We start from the raw sequence: 21,349 nt of genomic DNA, 5'->3' as shown, positions 1-21,349 counted from the left end.
TGTTCTGATTTAAATTCCATAAATAGCATCTTTCAAAAAGATGTTTACAAAATATGAAGGTTTTAGTGTGTATCAATATGTTATAGTTTCCTACACTTGCTTACTGGTAAAACCACTGTCCTTATCTTTGCACAACCAGCAGAGACATGATGGGCTGAATGATCTTCTATGCCATATAATTCTATGATTTCCTAATATTTGGATATTTCCTTCTCACAGGTTAGACTAAAGGACTCTTTAGTCAGTTCTCTTCAGTTCTGTAAAGCAAAGGATGCAGAGTTAGCCTGGATTGATGGTGTCTTGGACATGAGGGTGGCAAAGGTAGATACTGGGGTCGTTCTGGAAGAGGGGGAGTTAAGAGAGGATGAGGAAGGGGAAATGCAGGTTGATGCTCCCTCAACTACACACAGCTCTGAGCAAGTCGCAGCTCAGCAAAAAGCAATGAAGAGCCTCTTCGATGATGATGAAAAAGAGACCAGTGAAGATCTTGATGTAATTCCCACGCTGGAACCATTATCAGCAAATGAGGTATGGAAATTAAATTGCGATAGATGGATATTTATTTTTATTGATGGGTGTGTTGCTGGAAAAGCAATCATTTATTGCTCATCCCTAATTGCCATTGAGATGGGGGTGATGAGCTGCCACTTTGAACTGTTGCAATGATGTGGTGCAGCACGGTAGCATGGTGGTTAGCATAAATGCTTTCACAGCTCCAGGGTCCCAGGTTCGGTTCCCGGCTGGGTCACTGTCTGTGTGGAGTCTGCACGTCATCCCCGTGTGTGCGTGGGTTTCCTCCGGGTGCTCCGGTTTCCTCCCACAGTCCAAAGATGTGCGGGTTAGGTGGATTGGCCATGCTAAATTGCCCGTAGTATCCTAATAAGTAAGGTTAAGGGGGGGTGTTGTTGGGTTACGGGTATAGGGTGGATACGTGGGTTTGAGAAGGGTGATCATTGCTCGGCACAACATCGAGGGCCGAAGGGCCTGTTCTGTGCTGTACTGTTCTATGTTCTACTCCCCCTGTGCTGTAAGGCAGGGCGTTCCATATTTTGACCCAGCTACAATGAAGGAACAGCATTATCTTTCCAGGTGAGGTTACTGTGTCACCTGGAGGGGATGTTGCAAGGGGTGATGCTTCCATGCACCTGCTGCCCTTATCCTTCTACAGATTGCGGGTTTGGAAGGTGCATTAGTAGATCACAAATATAAATTTTCTTGCAGATCAAACCATAACCAATGTTGATTTGACTTTGCAAGTACTTGGATTTGCTGAAGTCCTATAATGTCAGTGAGTTTTAATGTTTGTTTTGCGCAATGTATATTCACATTTAAGTAACCTAGTTATTCCATCTTCTGTTTTAAGATAATGTTACAATATTGTTATTCTGGATTGCAGAGGTGCTCTAGCTTTTTCTTGCACAGACTATGGGCGAAATTCTCAGTTTGGGAGAGTAAGTGCTGAGGCTGTGACTGATGTGCATGCTTTTTGCATTCTCATTGGGGGTGCTATTCGGTGAGGAAATCAGGACTTGCAAATGAGCCATCTTTCTGCTGTTGCGAATTCCGTGCAATTCCAGACCCAGCGGTCATTCTAAACTTTGGGGCCGGAGTTAGCGCCAAAGAGCCTGGCAGTTGGAGCTGTTTTTAAGCGCTCCACTTACCACACACTCACTGCAGCTACCATGATGGGTTACAGAAGAACTGCCCCCCCCCCCCCTGCCCCCAAAGGTTCGGGAGTCTGAGGTGGACCCGCATTTCCATGCCAGGCAGGAGCGGAGGGGCACCCTCTTCCCCAGCATGGGCCGCAGAGTCATGCCTGCTCTCCTGAACACTGCATGGGATGTGGTGGCAGAGATAGTCAGTACTGCCAGTCTCATCAGGAGGAGACAGCTGGGTTCAGAGAGAGATGGGTTCACCGGTGAGTCCTCTACCCTGAGAGAGGCCGAGAACCAGGGAGGGTTCCAAAGGTCCCAGTACAGTTGTCCTCTGTTGGGGCGAGCTCTGCTGATGCCTTGCTTCCTCTGCAGTGCTTCTGAGGAGTGCCAACACCTGGTGGGCTCTTATTAAGCTTGGCCCTTGATACAGCTGGAGTGTGAAGATGGCCAGGGGGCGGCCTGGGTGGGCTCCAAGATGAACAAAGGCCCTCTGATCATTTAACGGTCATAGGCAGCACTTAGCAGTGTGAGCAGCCAGGTTCCTGTAAGTATCACCAAAAGACAGACTGCAGCAATGGTGGTCTGAGCTAGGCCACAGCAATCCTGAGGGGTGTGCAAATCCATTGCCTTGGCATCAAGTCACTACCTGCTGCTGCCCCTGGCTCAGACAGCCATTCCCCAGCAAGCCCGACAGTTTTCAATGGGTTTTCAGTGCTTTTTTGGCCTTCTGCTCCCCCTTAGAGCCATGGTGCCCAGTCTTAATTTACATATGTGAGACCCCCGCCTGAGAGGAGCGGAGCATCACAAAAGGGTGGAGCATGCAGTGTCCAACCTGCTAATAACATTTAACTGCATTTAACTGCATGCAAATTAATAACATTTATTTGCATGCTAACGCATGCGAACCTTGCTTTCGCCACCAGGAAGGGGGGAAGCACTGTGCCCGAATCGGCGTCGTGCATGGACCTCTATTTTGGCTGGACACCGCCCGATTGCATTCAAGTTTCTGGTGTCATGAGGCAGAGAATTCAGCCCCATGCACAAGTATTTACCAGCCAATCGATTTCTGGAAACAGGCAAATTACTTGGGATTAAAGAAGTATAATTTATTCTAAATTTACTCAAATTTATCTTTTCCGCAAACACATCTATAGATTATTAAACTTTGGAAATATCAGATTTCATTATAGACAAAATGTAGGTTTTCCATACTTGATGGTTACACATCTGTAATTGGCACTAATAAGCAATTAATTGAAATAAATGAGGCATTATTTGATTCCCAGATACAACAAAAAATGCCTGAGGTGGAAAACATCAGATTTGGGAGCGCACTTCAATTGCCTCACTTGAAAGAGAATGACTTGTATTAGATTAAATTAAGTGTCAAGATGTGTTACTTGTAGAACGACTTTGATGTTGAGGCATCTTGTTAATGACTTATCTGTTTTTTCTCCCCACTTCAGTGTGTAATTGATTTGAGAGACTGGGAACAATAGATTAAAGCTTATAAACAGTCAGTGGAATTTGATAGTTGCGTGACTGAAACATAAATTTAATTAAAATTTACAAATCTAATTAATATTCAGCCTTTGTCCTTGCCAGAAACCATAAATATTGAAATAAATATTTGGTTCTTTTCTGGAAGGGGGGGGGGGATTGATGGAACCAAAGTATTAGTTTTGTTTCATTAACCATATCTTTAAACCACTTCTTGTACCGCAATTATTCATTGTATTTATTTAATTTGTTTTTCAAGCAAGTACTTAATTATGGCACTAATTTATTCTTTAACTGTAAAATGTCAACAAACCTCTTAATTAATGTACGGTAAGATTCATTTTAATAATAAGAGGAATGCATCTAAGCATGATCCACTCAAAAGAGCAATATGTTCCTTGTGTGGTGTCAGAAAATGTTACATCCTGATCCTATCTATAAAAGCGTTTTGGTTTCAATCATTGCTGTGAAAAATACATTGTTTCCAAATTGGTGCTTTCAATGTTTTCGTTTTATATGCATTGGGAAGCAAAGAATAAATTCTGAATTTCTTCATCGTTGATAGTAAATATTGAAAGATGGTTAATAGTGGGAATAAGGATGAGTATTAAAAAATAAATCGGTGTTATAAATAACTCCTGGTTTTACCATCAGAACTAATAACATTGCTGGAGTGAATAGAATTGTAATCATTCATACTTAAAATAGGAAAAGTTACTATAGCTATGTTGCAAAATTCATGGTTTTTATTAAATATGTCTGGTCAGTGTTTGCTTATGTAACAGGATTTTGTATTTAGTATGATCCCATGTGTTGCTTTACTGCCCAATATTTAGTTGAACAATAGTTTGACTTTGGACTGTGAAAGCCATCGTTGTGTGTCTGGTCACTGTCATCTTGCAGTAGTCGCCTTGACCACTCTCCCACCTCCACAAAAGGTGAACTGAAAAGCACTCCAATGAGTTAAAACACAATTGTAAATCAGCAAACTGATTGATTCTTCATAAAATCTGTGAATGAACCTAACGGTTTTTGCAGCGAAAATTGTCTCTTTCCTATTATTGTTCCTACCATCAAAATTAGAAAAGTGTAACTCTCCGGTTTTTCTAAGTGAAAAATCATTTTCAAGCAAGCTATACTTAAGTTTACAGTTTGCGGCTTTCTCTGGTAACGGCTTTATTTAAGAGCTATAAAGACTATTTTAATCTAGCTAATTACCAATCCATTGCCCACCATCTAAATATCAAAAAAACAATGGAAGATTAATAATGATGCAACAATAATCCAGCATCACTTGCCAATAATCTACTTGCTGATGCTCACTTTGGGCTCTGCCAGAACATTTTGGCTCCTAACCACATCTTAGTCTTGATTCGGCCAAGAGCCGAATGCTGGAGGAGAAATAAAAGTAACTGCACTTGACATCAAGGCAGCACTCAACCGTTTAAGCACCAGTGAGGTCCAGCAAAAGTGAGTTCACTGGGAACTGCAATAGCTGGTGGCATGATGACACACAGGAAGATCAGCCTGTCTGTCAGAGGCCAATGATTGAGGCCCATGGCATCACTGTTGGTGTACTTGAGACCAGCATCCTTGGTATAACCATACTCAGCACAATTGTCCTCTCTGTGCCACAATGTCAAGTGAGGCTGTTTGCTAATGAATCTGCCGTGTTCAGTTCCATTCACGACTGATAGTAGAACAGCCATGTCAGCCTAAAGCAGGATGTGAGTAACATGGCAAGCTTGGGCTGAGAAGTGGCAGGGAAAATTCAAACGGCTTAAAAGTCCCACTCTGACCATCTTCGTCAATAACAGACTCCGATCACTCCCTTTCACCTTCAACACCACCCATCAACAATGTTCTGAGTTTTCCATTGACCTGACGTTTAACTGGACCAACTACATCAAAACACTAAAGCTCAAAAATGTAATAGAATGTCCACACTCACCTTGATAACACCCAGGAAGATCACCATCATCCAGGAAAAAGCAATCCTTTGATTATCCCTGTGTGAATTAATTAATTAGGGGCTCCAGCCACCAATGCACTGTAACTAGAATGTACTATCTGCAAAATGTATTGCAGTAAGTTATCAAACCTACTTCAACAACGATTCCCACAACTTCTCTCGCCTGGAAGGCAGAAAGCTTCAATACAATGAGGGTAACATTGCTTGCAAACTCATTTTGAAGTCACACACTATCCCAACCTGGATACACATTGCTACTTTCTTTATTGTCACTAGGTCAAAATCTTTGATTTCCCTTCCTAATGCTATGATAGGAGCAGCATCACGATGAGGTTTTGTTTTTAATCAACATTTTATTGAGGTATTTTTGGTACAGTAACAACAACAAAATAAACAATATACATGAAACCATAAACATAGTGCAAAAGCCATTTACTCTCGTACAGGTCCCACCCTTATTAACCTCCTACCCCCTAATCTAATCTAAACTACTCCCCCCCCCCCCCCCCCCCCCCCCCCCGTCTGCTGACGATTAATTTCCCGCAAAGAAGTCGACGAGCGGTTGCCACCTCCGGGTGAACCCTAACAGTGACCCTCTCAACGCGAACTTGATTTTCTCCAAACCGAGAAAGCTAGCCATGTCCGACAGCCAGGTCTCCAACTTGGGGACTTTGAGTCCCTCCATACTAATAGTATCCGTCTCCGGGCTACCAGGGAAGCAAAGGCCAGAACGTCTGCCTATTTATCCTCCTGGATTCCTGGGTCTTCTGACACCCAAAAATCACCACCGCTGGACTCAGCGCCACCCTTGTTTTTAAACACCGTGGACATGACATCTGTAAACCCCTGCCAAAATCACCTAAGCTTTGGACATGTCCAAAACATGTGGACATGGTTCGCTGGTCCTCCCACACATTTTGCGCACCTGTCCTCCACCCCAAAGAATCTGCTCATCTGGGCCACTGTCATGTGAGCCCGGTGAACAACCTTAAATTGTATCAGACTGAGCCTGGCACATGTTGCGGACGCGTTGACTCTACTCAACGTGTCTGCCCATAGACCATCCTCTATCGCCCCTCCGAGCTCCTCCTCCCACTTGCGCTTCATCTCCTCGGTCTACGTCTCCTCCAACCCCATAGTCCAAGACGCTCTCTTCTCCTACCCACCCTCTGGAAACTATCCTGTCCCGAATCCCCATTAGCGGTAGGAGTGGGAAGGGTGACACCTGTTTACGAAGAAAGTCCAGCACCTGCAGATACCTGAATTTGTTTCTCCTCGCCAGCCCAAACATTTTCTCCAACACCCTCATACTTGGATAGCTCCCCTCTATGAACATATCCCCCATCCTCTCAATCCTTGCTCTCTGCCATACCTGGATCCCCCCCGTCCATACTCCCTGGGGAAAACCAGTGATTATCACAGATTGGGGGCCCAGACCAATGCTCCCACATGCCGCCTCCACTGGCCCCATACTCTCAGGGCCGCCACCACCACTGGACTGGTGGAGTACCATGCCTGCGGGAACAGCAGAGGTGCAGTTACCAACGTCCCCAAACTGGTGCCCTTGCATGAAGCCACCTCCATAAGATCCAATGCCGACCCCTCCCCCACCACCGACTTCCTGATCATGGCTATATTAGCCGCCCAGTTACAGCTGCTAAAATCTGGCAGCACCAGCCCGCCCTCTCCCCGACTCCGCTCAAGCATTACCTTCCATGCCCGCCCAGACGAAGCCCGTGATCACTCTGTTGACCCGCTTAAAAAAGGACCGCGGAATAAAGATGGGGAGACACTGAAATACAAATAGGAATCTCGGGAGGACCGTCATCTTCACCATTTGCACCCTCCCAGCCAGAGACAACGGAAGCACGTCCCATCTCCGAAAATCGTCCTTCATTTGGTCCACCAGCCAGGCCAAATTCAATTTATGCAGCTGGTCCCATTCCCGTGCCACTTTGATACCTAGGTACCTAAAGCCTCCCTCTACTAACCGAAAAGGCAGCCCTCCCAGTCGCCTCTCCTGCCCCCTCGCCAGGACCACAAACATCTCACTTTTCCCCATATTTAGTTTATACCCCGAAAACCAGCCAAATTCCCCTAGAGTCCTCATGATTTCTTCCATCCCCTCTATTGGGTCCGAAATGTATAGAAGCAGGTCATCCGCATAGAGCGAAACCCTGTGCTCCACCCCCCCACCCCTCCCCAGACCAGTCCTCTCCAGCCCCTCGAGGCTCTCAGAGCAATTGCCGACGGCTCTATAGCCAGCGCAAACAACAGTGGGGAGAGGGGGCATCCCTGTCTCGTCCCCCGGTGCACTGTAAAATAGTCCAATGCTGTCCTATTTGTCTGTACGCATGCCACAGTAATCTGACCCAGTCAATAAAGACCCGCCTGAATCCGAACCGTCCCAGTTTCTACCACAGATAGTCACGATGAGGATTGATGATTACCATTATCTCAGGCCAGTCAAGGACAGACAATAAATGTGATCTTGCCTGCTTCACCCAGGTTCAAAGATTAAATACAAAAAAAAAATCAAATTTAACAATCTCCATTGTCCTAAAGATAATGTCATTAAACCTCTGAATTAACAACAGAAAACAGTGGAAGCAATCAACAGGTCATACCGCACCTGTGCAGAAAGCAGCATACAGTTTACATTTCAGCTGACGGCTTTTGGCAAAACTCTTGGTGGGGTCAGCCGACAGAATGTTTCCCTCTGAAATCATCTATCACCGTGACCAGAATAGTTTGAGATTTATTTCCTGTTGTTTCTTAAAGTTAACAGTCTGACTTACTGTGCTTTATGTCTACTGGTTAATGTAAAGCAATAATTTGGCACATTTAACACACAAATATTGCAAATTGACAACATTCTGGCCCAGTATTCCTGGTTAAACATAAAATGTTGCAGTGGTCAGTGGTCCGCTTTCTCTCTGTAGGACCAGTAAATCTGTTCCATATTATTAGATTTAATTTGAAAGAAAAACTATTGTTTCCAGGCATCTATCCTTGAGATGCATGCTTTGGAAATTATTTTTGACTGTGCTCTGTAAATCATCACATTTGTTGTACTAACCAAGTGAAGTTCTCATAACTGTAAAAATACAAAACTGCATTTAGTGAATTCAATTGAATTTTTAAATGATTTTTGTTTTAGGTTCCTGGTCATCAAGCAGTCTTCATTAATGAGCCACGGTTATCCGATTTTAAACAAGTTCTTTTACGGGAAGGTATTCAAGCAGAATTTGTTGGAGGTGTGCTGGTCTGCAACAATTTGGTGGCTGTTCGAAGAGTGAGTATTTTTAGTCAGAAGTATATTTCTGTATTGATTGACGCCCAGCAATATACAGACATCTGACAGAAGCAAGATAGTTTTTCTGAATGATGCATGTTCCTACGTTAGTAAAGTATACTTTCCTTTTGGTTTGCAACAATCTGAGAGCCGGGAAGACAATTCTGAAAATGGGACGATCCAGCTTTTAAATTCATGTTGCCCTTTCTGTTTTCTTTTCAGACTGAGACAGGACGCATTGGACTGGAGGGATGTTTGTGTGAAGACTATTATAAAATACGGGACCTTTTATATGAACAGTATGCAATTGTGTAATAGCACTTGGGAATACTCTTGAAAAACTATACATTCTACTCCAGGAGTTGACTGCCAGTATGCTGTGAAACATTTGTGACATGTTAAAAAAAAAATCTGGACAACTTTTTCTAACAAAAGTAGCATTTGTTCATAATTGGTTTCCTTCTTCAACTCTATTGGAAGAAATTTGAAAAGTCAAATGACTATTGTGTATTTTACTTTTGATGCACTATTCTGTTGAATGTTCAAATATGTTCTCTCATCACCAGTTCCCACTCTACATATTTTCTTTAAAGTCGTCATCTACAGTACGTTTTGTTGGTTCACAAAGCTGTACAAACAGAAACCAGACTTATTTCACCTGATTATTATACTGTAACAACAATTAAAGCATCCAAGTTCATGTTATTAGTCTGCGAGAAATTAGCTTAACCTGTTGTATAGAGAAGGAAAACAAAGCCAGAGCTGAATGGGTAATTTTTCAACTGATATAAGCTTAAAACACTTTTAATGTTTTTAATGTTTTGATAGTTCAAAGTTGTATTTTGGTGCAAGATGCTGGTTATTTACTGGCTTTATACATTACTATGAAGATTTTGAGGTTGATTATCAGGTTTTAGTAAAGCTATAAATGCAGAACTCAGCAACAAACAAATCGTTGTGAAGAGGTTTATTAAATAGTTACGACGCCTTTATAAAAGCTAAAATCGTTATTTTGAGTTTGTGTTTAAACACAGATTGTAACTCTGCTTCGAAACCCAAGAAAGAAGTAATTAAATTGTTTATAAAATTCCTTTTTAAAATTTCCTTTTTTGCAAATTCATCCCCAGTTCTTTCCAAACTTGAGTTTCCTTGCAGGGAACTCTCTAGTAACTCATAAAGCAACATGTGAGGGTGTGTGTTGGGAGCTTTATTTGTCTGTAAAAGGTTTCACATCTTAACCCTCACTCTCTCGCTCTCTCTCTCTCTAAATATAATATATATATATATATATGCATGTGAGCCTTCAATAGATGTCACTTGATAAAAACAGCATTGAGAGTCCTTGTAGAATTTTCCGTTGGAATCCAGGGACACCAAGGCTAATTGTGGTATTCCTAACACTCATCATGGCTGTGAACATTTGAGATGCAATGGAAGTATAACTTTAAACTGGCATGTGAATATATTGCTGTGGTATTAACAAATTATTGAAATCCTTGTAGCATAAGGAGCAGAAGCATCTTTCCATTCTGTGACCTGATCATTTATTTTTTAGCAGCAAATCTATGTCATATAAAAAAATGAAAAGAGAGCAATAATCTGGTGAAAGCTGCTTATTTTCAATCTATCCCCCTGCATTGTCAACTTGCCTTCTTCAAAAAAAAAATAGTTTTGAAGGTCTCCAATCTGAGAAGAGGAAGCCCTCATCTCACCAGTGAGAAACCACGAGGAAAACCACCATGTTCTCTTGGTTGGCAAATAAAAATTTTTTGTGTTTGTGCCCCAATGAATTTATTTTATTTTCCTTTATGCAGCGTTGGGTTGTTTCTGATATCCTGCTGAAACTGGGCAAATACCAGTTCAATAAAATCCACATATTTCATTAAGATAATTATGCTGTATAAACTTTAATTTCAACTCTGGTGCAGGTCACTCGGTAAGCAGTACTTTGCACTGCTCCAATGTCCTGATCTGATTTAAGGTACATTTGGATTAGTAGAATATTTATTGTACCACAATATTTGAATTTAACATTTTATTCCGTTTATATATATCTATTTGCAGATAGATTTCCTGATACGGACAGAACAACCCAAATAATAATAGGAATAATATCCAAATCAGAATTGTGAATGACTGAAGCATGATTTAAGGATGCTAACCAATATTGTTTGTAATGGAAGTTCCCAGGATTGATTACTTGAGAGTTTTAAAAAAAAAATTCTAGCTTTAGTAAAGTATCTATTAACCAAGATGATATTTCTCGGTGGCGAATCACACACGTGATATGTGAGATTTTATGACCTTTAAACAAGAAAGAAAAATGCCACTCACTGGCAAAATGTTCTGTGGCTGTCTTATTTTCAGATCCTCAATGGTTTATACTGCTGCTGCTCAATAGCAGATAGGCTGCGGTGGGTTAGCTCAGATCAGGATTTCTGACCTGTGGTTATGTTTGAAACATTGATTAGTTTCACGTTGCAATTGTTGAAGACCTACTGTATAATTTCTGATAGAGTTTTTGTTTTAAAATGAAACCCAGTATTGAAAATAAGGCGCAAATTAAGTTATGAAAGATCAAAACATGTTTTCACTGGGATTCACTGTCTAATGGCTCTATGACAATACATTTGAACAGTTTCAGTGATTGAAACATGTCCACACAATTTTCTGATTCAATCTTTGACAATGAGCTACAAAATAGGGCCCATTACAACCGTGCCTCCTATGATAGATACATAAAACATACAGTGCAGAAGGAGGCCATTCAGCCCATCGAGTCTGCACCAACCCACTTAAGCCCTCACTCCCATCCTATCCCTGTAATTCAATAACCCCTCCTAACCTTTTTGGTCACTAAGGGCAATTTATCATGGCCAATCCATCTAACCTGCACATCTTTGGACTGTGGGAGGAAACCGGAGCACCCGGAGGAAACCCACGCAGACACGGGGAGAACATGCAGACTCCACACAGACAGTGACCCAGCGGGGAATTGAACCTGGGACCCTGGCGCTGTGAAGCAACAGTGCTATCCACTTGTGCTACCGTGCTGCCCCTATGGCAATGTGAATTAACATATCTTTTCTCATGTTAAGTTCCACCTGTCTGCTTAATATTGTGCAGATCCTTTTGACCTCATTGATACTGGAAAGACATTTTTGTTGATTCAAAATACTACTTTATTCCGATTCAGGGAATCTTGCCTTGAAATTTAACAAAATTGCTTTGATTATATATTACAACCATAGTTGATGCATTTCTCTTTGCTCCTTATCTGCTCAGCAGTTGGGAGGCTTTCAGTCACAAGAAAGGCAAATGTCTCCTGCAATAACCAACATAATCATTCAAAAAACGTGTAGCCAATCATTAGGCATGAATAATTTTTGGATGCACCCTATCTACAAGATAACTTTATAATCAATGTACAACGCATTCAGTATTTTATTTTTTTCTATGTCTCAGTACACTAATTACTTAAATTTGTTACGTGCTACATCACTTCTTTCAAAAACGCGGGCTGGCATTTGATTTCATTGACGACTTGGATGACCAAAGTCACTCATCTCATCCAAATTTGCTGATGACCGAAAGATAGGCATCATTGTAAGCTGTGTAGCTGGAAGCCTAAAATTACAACGTGATTTTGATAGTTTAAGGGAATGATCAATGGCAAATGTAAAGTCATCCATTTTGGACCTTAACATTCTAAATAGTGAAAAGGTAGTCACAGTGAAGGCCCAAAGAGACTTGGTGATCCAGGCACATATGAATAGGCCCAAGAAATAATTAAAACCTGGGCTGTATTCCCTGGAGTTTGAAAGGTTCACGGGTGATATCACAATTTCAAGATATTAAAGCCCAATGGGGTAAATTGGGGGAAACTCTCTGGTGGTTGGAAAATCCGGGGGGGGGGGGGGGGGGGGTGTTAAAATTGAGGCTGACTTTTCAGGAGTTGAATTAGGAACCATTTCTTTCACAAAGGGACAATAGAAGTTTGGAACTATCATCCACAAATGGTAGTTAATGCTAGGTAAATTGTTAATGTTAGAACTGAGAATGGTTTTCTTTTTCTTTTGTTAGCCCAGCGTGTTAAGGGATACGAGGCAAAGGCCCATATGGAGTTAAGTTGCAGATCAGCCGTGGTGTCATTGAATGGCGGGCGGAACAAAGTTAAAGGGGCTAAATGGCCCACCAATACCTCAGTGGGCCTAAAAACCTCAAAGTTACCTTTGTGCTCCAGTACTGGGATGTACCATCATTAAGAATGGGAATGATCAATGAGCATCTTCCTTTTGTTTGTTTAATTTATCACTGCCATTCACAACTGGATGAGGCAGAACTGCAGAGCTTTGATCTGATCCGTTAGTTGGAGGCTTTGTTCTGGATGCTGCTTCTGCTGTTTTGCATCTGTGTAATCCTGTGTCGTAGTTTCAGCAGATTGGAATGTCATTTTTAGGTACGCCTAGCATTGCTCCGAGCATTGCTTTTCAACACTCCTCATTTTTAGTAGCCAAAGGTTTTTAACGGATCTGGGGCAAAGGCATATGGAGATAGGTACAGATCAACCATTATTGATTGGTGGAACAGAATTGAGGGACTAACGGGCCTAATCCTGTTCCTGTGCACCTCATACTATCCTGTCATTCAAGTGGCATTTTTGGAAGAGGTCCCAATACAATTCCATCTCTGGAGAATAATAAGGCTTTGTTCGAATGTTGTATCTTCTGTGTGTTAGCAAAGAAGGAACAAGTTCTTCAATATAGATGTAAAGGTAGCATTTAAATGTTGAGTCAGACCTCTTTTCGGGGTTAAAAGATTAACTTTAATCTCTCAAATGTTGCATTAGATTCTGTTTGAAATTTTGCATGACTGAAAGATATGTAATAACACAAGATGATGCATCAAAAATTCTATATCCTTAAAATGACCAAAATGTTGGAGATATTTTAACAATTGGAAATAGCTTAAACCCAGCAGAATGAAAACATCTAAATCTATTACAGAATACGTGTGTCTCATCATAAATAAACAAAACCTCTTCAGTGAAACTCCAGAGAATACGATGGAGGTAAGGATTTTCCAATCTATCCAGAGATCCATCCTTGTGCGTATTAGAGGTTTACATAATTCCAATGCATATTTAAATTCTTGGGTGAGATTATGTATCCGTTATGGATTTGTAGGTCTGTTTTAACTTGGAGCGGGAATGTAGAGAAGTGGGTACCAGAGCGGGAGTGGATCTGTCTAACCGCCCTGAGTGTGAGGCTCAGAAAGCTCTTTGGCCCTGAAACAAACTCCCTGCTGAAGATATCAGGATGCTAATACAAGGGGGCAAGGTTTGGAAAGTTGGGTAGGGTAAGACTACCTGCTGCTCAGGACCCAGCGAAATGGTCCCCGGCAAGGAAAGTGAGGAAGGACATGGATTGGGAATAGGGGTGGTGGTTGGTAGAGAAGCTTGGCCCAAGGGAGGGGGAGGCCCAATGTATCCTTTAAGGGCCGCAGAAAATAGATCCTATCGGGGGCCACAAGGATTCCTATGTAAAATAAATAATATTGCCAAACTTGCCATGACCTTTCCTTTTCACTCTGTGGAGATATCAGAGTTGTCCCTATGGTGGTTTCCTGAATGCCAAAGTTAAAATGTAGCACGAATGATTTAATTGGATTGCGACTTTAAGATTCAATTTATTTCCCTTTGCATCTGCACTGCGCTCCTGGAGTGAGTTCAAAATTGGTGAGGTAAAACTTCACTGGGGTGGGAATGATTTGACCTTCGGCCCATAAGTGGACTCAAATAACTCTGGATGTTAACCATATTGGGGGGGGGGGTTAATGTCGTCACATTTATTATACAGGGTATCAGATTAATGGTATAAAATGCAATTATTCTTAAAACATATGGCATTGCCAAATTGAAAGTACACTTGGAATTTGCTGAGGAAATCGAGCATTAATAATGATCCTTCAAAAAAAATAATCAATTTATTTCAGAAAAAGAGTTTGGAGCCTTCTCGGGCTACAAACTCAACATGAGCAAAAGTGAGATCTTCCCATTACACCCGCAAGGGGGGGGGGGGGGGGGGCAGCACTAAAGGGGCTGCCGGTCAAACAAGCCCGACATAAATTCCGCTACCTGGGGATCCAAATAGCCCATGACTGGAAAGGGATCCACAAAAGGAACCTCACCAGCCTGACGGAGGAAGTTAAAAGGACCTGCAAAGATGGAACACACTCCCGCTCTCCCTCGCGGGGAGAGTTCAGACGATCAAAATGAACGTACTGCCCAGGTTCCTCTTCCTGTTTAGATCCATTCCGATCTACATCCCCAAGGCCTTTTTCAAAGCGCTGGACAAACTCATCATGGCGTTCGTATGGGGGGGTAAAAATGCTAGGATCCCAAAGAAGGTCTTACAAAAAACAAAAACCAGGGGAGGGTTAGCCCTCCCGAATCTACAATTCTACCACTGGGCAGCAACAGCCGAGCGAGTAAGGGGATGGATCCAGGAGCCAGAAGCTGAGTGGGTGCGTGCGGAGGAGGCCTCCTGCATGGGAACCTCCCTCCGGGCCCTCGCCACGGCAGCACTCCCATCCCCACCCAAAAAACACTCCAGCAGCCCAGTGGTGACAGCCACCCTCCAATCCTGGAACCAACTGCGGCAGCAACTTGGCCTGACCAAAATGTCGAACAGGGCTCCCATCTGCAACAACCATAGGTTCAAACCAGCACTGACCGACGCCACCTTCAAAAGGTGGAGGCAGGACGGGGGGACACTGACAGTCAGGGACCTATACACGGACGACAGGATCGCAACACTGGACGAACTGACAGAGAAATTTCAGCTAGCTGGGGGGAACGAGCTACGGTACCTGCAGCTCAAAAACTTCCTACGAAAGGAGACAAGGACGTACCCACAACCGCCACGACAGACACTACTGGAAGACCTACTGGACGCAAGTATCCTAGAGAAAGGGAACTGTAGTGACATGTATGACCGACTGGTAGATAGGGACGACACCGTACTGGACGCAACAAGGAGGAAATGGGAGGACGACCTGGGGATGGAGATCGGGTGGGGACTCTGGAGCGAAGCACTGCATAGGGTCAACTCCACCTCCACGTGCGCAAGGCTCAGCCTGACGCAACTAAAAGTGGTACATAGAGCCCACTTAACAAGAACCCGTATGAGTAGGTTCTTCCCGGAGGTGGAAGACAGATGTGAACGGTGCCAAAGAGGCCCGGCCAACCACGCCCACATGTTCTGGTCTTGCCCCAGACTCGTGGAGTACTGGACAGCCTTCTTCGAGGTAATGTCCAAAGTGGTGGGAGTGAGGGTGGAGCCATGCCCGATAGTGGCGGTCTTCGGGGTTTCAGAACAGCCAGATCTATTCCTGGGGAGGAGGGCGGATGCCCTTGCCTTTGCCTCCCTGATCGCCCGCCGTAGAATCCTGTTTGGCTGGCGGTCAGCAGCACCGCCCAGAGCTGCGGACTGGCTGTCCGACCTCTCGGAATCTCTCCAAATGGAGAAAATCAAATTTGCCATCCGAGGGTCGGACGACGGCTTCCACAGAACGTGGGAGCCATTCATGCAACTGTTCCGGGACCTATTTGTGGCCAATGTACAAGAGGAAGAATAGTCGGGGGAAGGTAGCGGGAGGGGGGGGGGGGGGGCTACAGGTTCGTTACGGGGGTTCGATGGCTAGCTAAGGCCCAAAACCAAGCTAAATAAACATGTTGAGGGGGGGGGGGGGGGGGGGGGGCGCAGTTACTACTACGAAGATGCTTACCTGTAAATATGTATGTTAATTTTTGCGTGTTTGTTTTTGTTTGTTTTTTTTTTTGTTTCTCTCTCCTAACAATTTGTAATTTGTTCAATATAAAATACGAAAACTGAATAAAAACATTTATAAAAAAAAAAATTTATTTCAGAAAATATTTTGAGTATACATTAGTAAATGAGGCGAAACATTGTAGGTGTAGTATGCTTGTTAGGAACATGTAAATTTGTACCCAAAGTTTCACCCAGGATTTTCCTTGCTTCATGTTTGGGCCTACTTTAGATTAATTTAAAGAGACTGATTGCCATGACTGATCAACAACACCATTCTAATTGTATCATACGGTTATTGGGATTTTCAAAGGTGAACTAGGCGCACCTTGGTCAGTTATCATCCAGTGATTTATATGTTGCGAAATAAATTTCCAGAGATTGCAAGGTCTGACTTGAATGTTTCTGGTATGTGAAACAGGCACCATGGAATCAAAGTGGAAGGAACTTTTGCAATTACTACAACACCTCAATAAATAATATTGATTCAAAACTCGTCCTGAGCCAGACTGACAAGGAAATTGCAGCTTGGGTACAGTTGAGTGACTGTAATTAATCTTACAAGGGGGACAAACCGACAGAGTTTACCATCTTGATTACATTTCCTTGACCCCTGTTGAAAATGCTGTGGGTTTGGCTGTGATGTACTCACTATTTTATTTGCCTTCTGAGATTCTGGGTAAGATTTGTAGCTCTTTCAAAACCTATTCACATAAAGAGTGAAAATTGGGCCCTCGGTGATCAAACTAATTGAAAGAAGAACCTCGTAGGGTGTTACTGGAGTCTGTGGATATGTACTGGGAAAATGGGAGGGTAGGAAATAAAATGCCCATTTTTATCCTGGTACCTTTAACTCAGTATGATTTTACCCTCTGAAGTTAGTTTCATGCTTTTGGTGTTTGCAGAGAGTGTAGATGAAGGTGAGAGTAATTTAACATCGACATTTCTCAGGACTGAATGCTGGACTTGGTGGTTGTTAAGTGATTCTACAGTTTAGAAGACGGAACAAAGTAGAGTAATTGGGATTGAATGATGTGAAGCATTGCATTACACCTAGACTTGCAGAAGATGGCAGTGTTTCACCTTCATTGTCCAATCCTGGGCAATACAAGCATATTATTTCCTGTTAATCAGATAAATCTATAAATAGCTCAGTCCTGTTCAAATATAATTCCGTATATGTCTAACGTGTTGCCTATCTCTTCTGATAATGATTTGATATTATCCAGTGAGTCGCTATCACCTCCCCTTCACAGTTTACTTGGGATTTCTCCAAAAGTAAGAACAGTTCAAAGTTAGTGAGAAGGAAATGAATATTGAGAATCTTGAAAGATTACGGTGAAACTCTTTCTAACCCGGTTTTCTGTATCAAGTACAGTTGAAAATTTCCCCAGAAACTCTAGGTTTCTGCTAAACATGGTATGATGGTGATATAGTTAAAAAGGTAATTTCAGAGATATATTCTATTACAAAATGAACAATGAATTTTTAAAACAGTGTTTCACAAAATACCATGTCGCAGACTTGTTAGTAAAATTTCAGCCCATTAAATTGAAGGGGCAATTACATTATAGCTACAAAATCGGTTAAGGGACAGAAAGCTGAGAGTGATTGTGAACAGTTGTTTTTCAGACGGTGTTTGGTAAGCGTTTCTCAGGGGTCTGTATTAAAACCATATCTCTTTTTGGTTCATATTTAAGGCCTAGGCTTGGGTATGCAAGGCATTATTTTCAAACTTTGGAGATGATGCAAAACTTGGAAATGTAGTAAAAATAGCTGCCCATGTAGTTTCTCAGAGCTTCAACAGAATGTCTACTCTTTAAAAGGACATATGGTAGGACAGAGGCTCTGTAAGCCAGGAGCTGCTGCCTCCTGCTACAAAGAACGGACCTGATGTTGGGACTGGTGGTGACCATACACGCTGAGGTGAATTATATTGGCATCCATAGGGGCATCTGTGGATCTCCTGAAGGTTTTTTTTTCTCAAAAGGTAGATTAGCTCATTTGTTGGAGAGCAGAGTGCCAGTTTTTCAAGTGTCAGCTGAGTGCATTAGTAGGGCAAGATCCGAGTGCACAATGCTTAATAGAGTTTATAAAAAACGAGTTGGAGGTTTCTTCCGGGAATGGCTATTAATAGCTACAGCCAGATTGCACCAGAAATGAGTCAGACCATGCAAATTCAACTAATTCAGCAATCTTAATTTTTACAGGCCCAAGAGTGACATGATTAGAAGCTGCATCTGCTGCAGTGAGAGTGGATTCATTTAAACTTTATGATCTGGAATCTTGAAGAACCATACACTGATACAGCCTGTGATAATGTAACAGGACTCAGCACTCACTGTACACACCTTTGTGAAGAAGTGCCCGCTTCATTAAGCAAAAAGATTCCGCATTGTAAAAAGAATTTTAATAAGATGAAGACTGATGACCAGAGGAATTGCATCCTTTGTATCTTTCCACGGGGCGTGCTCCCTAACAGCAATATGGTGAGACAGAGCTGCTTGATAATGTGAGCACCAAGAACAGAGTATCTTCTGAGGTAGTGTGACTTGCATTGCTCAGGTGAATGGTAGAAATTGAAAATGGCTTTGATTGGCTGGTTTCCTATTTTCAATTAGGTAGGGAGTCGGTTAGCTCAGTTTCCTGGTCCGTGATGCAGAGCGATGCCAACGATGCGGGTTCAATCCCTGAACCAGCTGAGGTTATTCATGAATCCCCCACCTTCTCCACCTTGCTCCTCACCTGAAGTGGTGACTCTCAGGTTAAATCACCACCAGCCGACTATGGTCTCCTGGGGCTATTTCGACATTTACATTTTCAAATGCCCATCACATTCGTCGGACAACACCTTCAGTGGCATAAATCATCTGCTACAAAGAATGTTAAAAAGTTTTGTTTGAGGACCTAAAGCTCCCGGATCTGTTCAAACCGATGTGGAAGAATTCCTGCTGGAGGTTCAAGAGGAAGGCCCTATTTAGTACTGAGAAATGCATGGCCTGAATAGAGGTAGCTGAGGATGAGGGATAGAGGTAGCCAGGACAGTTCTTGGAAACACCTTCAATTCTGTACTGCTTTTCAGTGCATGAAGAAGGTTAGTGATCCTACCACGTCAAGCAAGATAAGCAGAGTCAGCTGCAACATCAGACAAGACCATGCAGGATGGTCATTACCTTCAAGGAAGCATTCAAGTACTTGCTTTTCAACGTTAAACACTAGTGACGTTGAAGTTGATTAAAATAAGTCTAGTGGCAGTTCCTACCAGCATGAGAATTCACTTGCATCATGTAATATGGGCACAAACAAACTGTGTACTGAGTAAGAGTGATCTGGGCCTTGACGTGTGCACTTGGCTATTGATAAATGGCAAATGTATGGCTTGATGGGTGCCATCTGGCGAATTCTTGGTATAATTGCAGTACTCTATCATGTTGACATCGATTGTCTCTGAACAAGCTGATGTTTGTTCTGGTGAACAATTTCTCCAGGAGTTGTTCTGAAGGAGGATACCCTTCTTTGGATGTGTGATGCATCCTCAAATACCTAGGTGGAGGCGATTTAGATAGTTGACCTTCCACACAGATAGAAATGACATTTTCTGGAATTCTGAAAGTTTCCAAGGCCAGACTATCCATACTTGGCCTACTTTTAGGATACAGCCTCACGATAAAGACCAGCAAAATATTACTGCCATACTATTGCCATTTTTCCATGAGGAACTGCATTGGAAAGTTAGCCATGGAAAACGAGGCCTGCTTATTGTTTTGATGTACTGTTCCATGTGCAATTTAACGTATATATTCTGTTATGTTCCTTTGTCATCCCATAAATTGATTATTCTAAAGCTTCCCCGACCAGACTCTCAGCGTCCACCCTCCATAAGCTTGAGGTCATCAAAATATCTCATGCTTGTATCTTAATTCAACCTAAGTCCCAGTCACCCATCATCTCTCTGCTCGCTGGCTAATAATCACTCCTGAATTTGCTGACTGCAATGGCTGCCTCGATTGCTTTGATTTTGATGTTATTCCATGTTTTCAAATCCCTCCCCTATCACTAAACTCCTCCGACTTTCCTGCACTCTCTCTGCATTCCTCCAATTCTGCCATCTTGTGCATCCTCTATTTTAATTGCTCTATTGTAACTGGTGACCGTGACTTCAGCTGCCCAGGCCTTAGCTCCGGAATTTCCCTCCAAATCACCCCACAAGTCTAGCTCCCTTTCCTCCTTATTTGCCTTGGAGTCAAATTGTTCATGGATGACGCTCTTGTGAAGTGCCTTGAGGTGTTTTATGTTAAAGATGCTACCTGAATGCAAGTTGTGGCTCAAAAAGATTCAATATGAAAGGTAAGTCTTTCATCACCTTGACAACAGCCAGCAGAGTTTGACTGAAAGTTTAACTGAAGAATTTAGCATTTTTCCATAATGGTTTCCTTTGTGAAATGTATGGGGTAGAGGCAGATCTCAGCAATTATTTCCAGTTATGTATGTCTTGATCCGTATATTTGGGTAGCCAGGTTGAGGCATGTTTGGGAAGAACACATGCATTGTAAATGCAGCTCCTCTTCACTGTAGGAGGCTGTAAGTACAATAGAAACAAGAACTTAGGGGAAGAGATGTAGAGGAAAGAGTTAACATCAGATGCATAGATGATGCTGATGTAATAATCAGGTTACATCTCAATTAAGAGAGATCTGGAAGGAGGAGAAGCTCCATTCCTGTGCAGAGGTCCAAAGATAAATGCTTCTGTAAATAAAGGCTAATCATTTTGAGAAACTACAGACTTTAAACAAACAGCATACTTTAGATGAAAATATAATCCCCCAAACCCCATCTACGCAACAACCACACAACGAAGTATGGTGGCAGCGAGTAAAAGACCAGCAAACCATAAAAAGAAGATACAGGGCTGGCAAGAAAAGAGATTCTTGAAGGAAGGACGAATTTTTAAAAAAAACGACACACCAAGACATTGGAGCATCAGGGGAGCAACAGATGCAAGCTGAGACACAAAACAGGAGGCCGGACAGCAGTGAGCACAGGCCTGAAGTGACAAACAGCAGCACAGAGCAGGAACAATTCCAGAGTTCAGAAGGGA

General features: G+C 42.6%; 1 protein-coding gene across 1 annotated transcript in view; it reads left to right on the top strand.

The window, feature by feature from the left end:
* Positions 1 to 9,512, top strand: part of cpsf2 (cleavage and polyadenylation specific factor 2) — a 35,352-nt gene extending 25,840 nt beyond the window's left edge. The window contains exons 13-15 of the mRNA XM_038775251.1: positions 220 to 528; positions 8,288 to 8,422; positions 8,645 to 9,512. Coding sequence (XP_038631179.1) covers positions 220 to 528; positions 8,288 to 8,422; positions 8,645 to 8,737 — 537 coding nt within the window. The 3' untranslated portion in view covers positions 8,738 to 9,512. The remainder of the gene's footprint in view (positions 1 to 219; positions 529 to 8,287; positions 8,423 to 8,644) is intronic.
* The last annotated feature ends 11,837 nt before the right edge of the window (positions 9,513 to 21,349 follow it).

The sequence above is a fragment of the Scyliorhinus canicula genome, chromosome 2 (genome assembly GCF_902713615.1).
Source record: "Scyliorhinus canicula chromosome 2, sScyCan1.1, whole genome shotgun sequence".
In the NCBI taxonomy this organism is placed as follows: Eukaryota; Metazoa; Chordata; class Chondrichthyes; order Carcharhiniformes; family Scyliorhinidae; genus Scyliorhinus; species Scyliorhinus canicula.
Note: the sequence above shows the minus strand (reverse complement) of the source record. Positions and strands in the feature narration are given on the sequence as shown.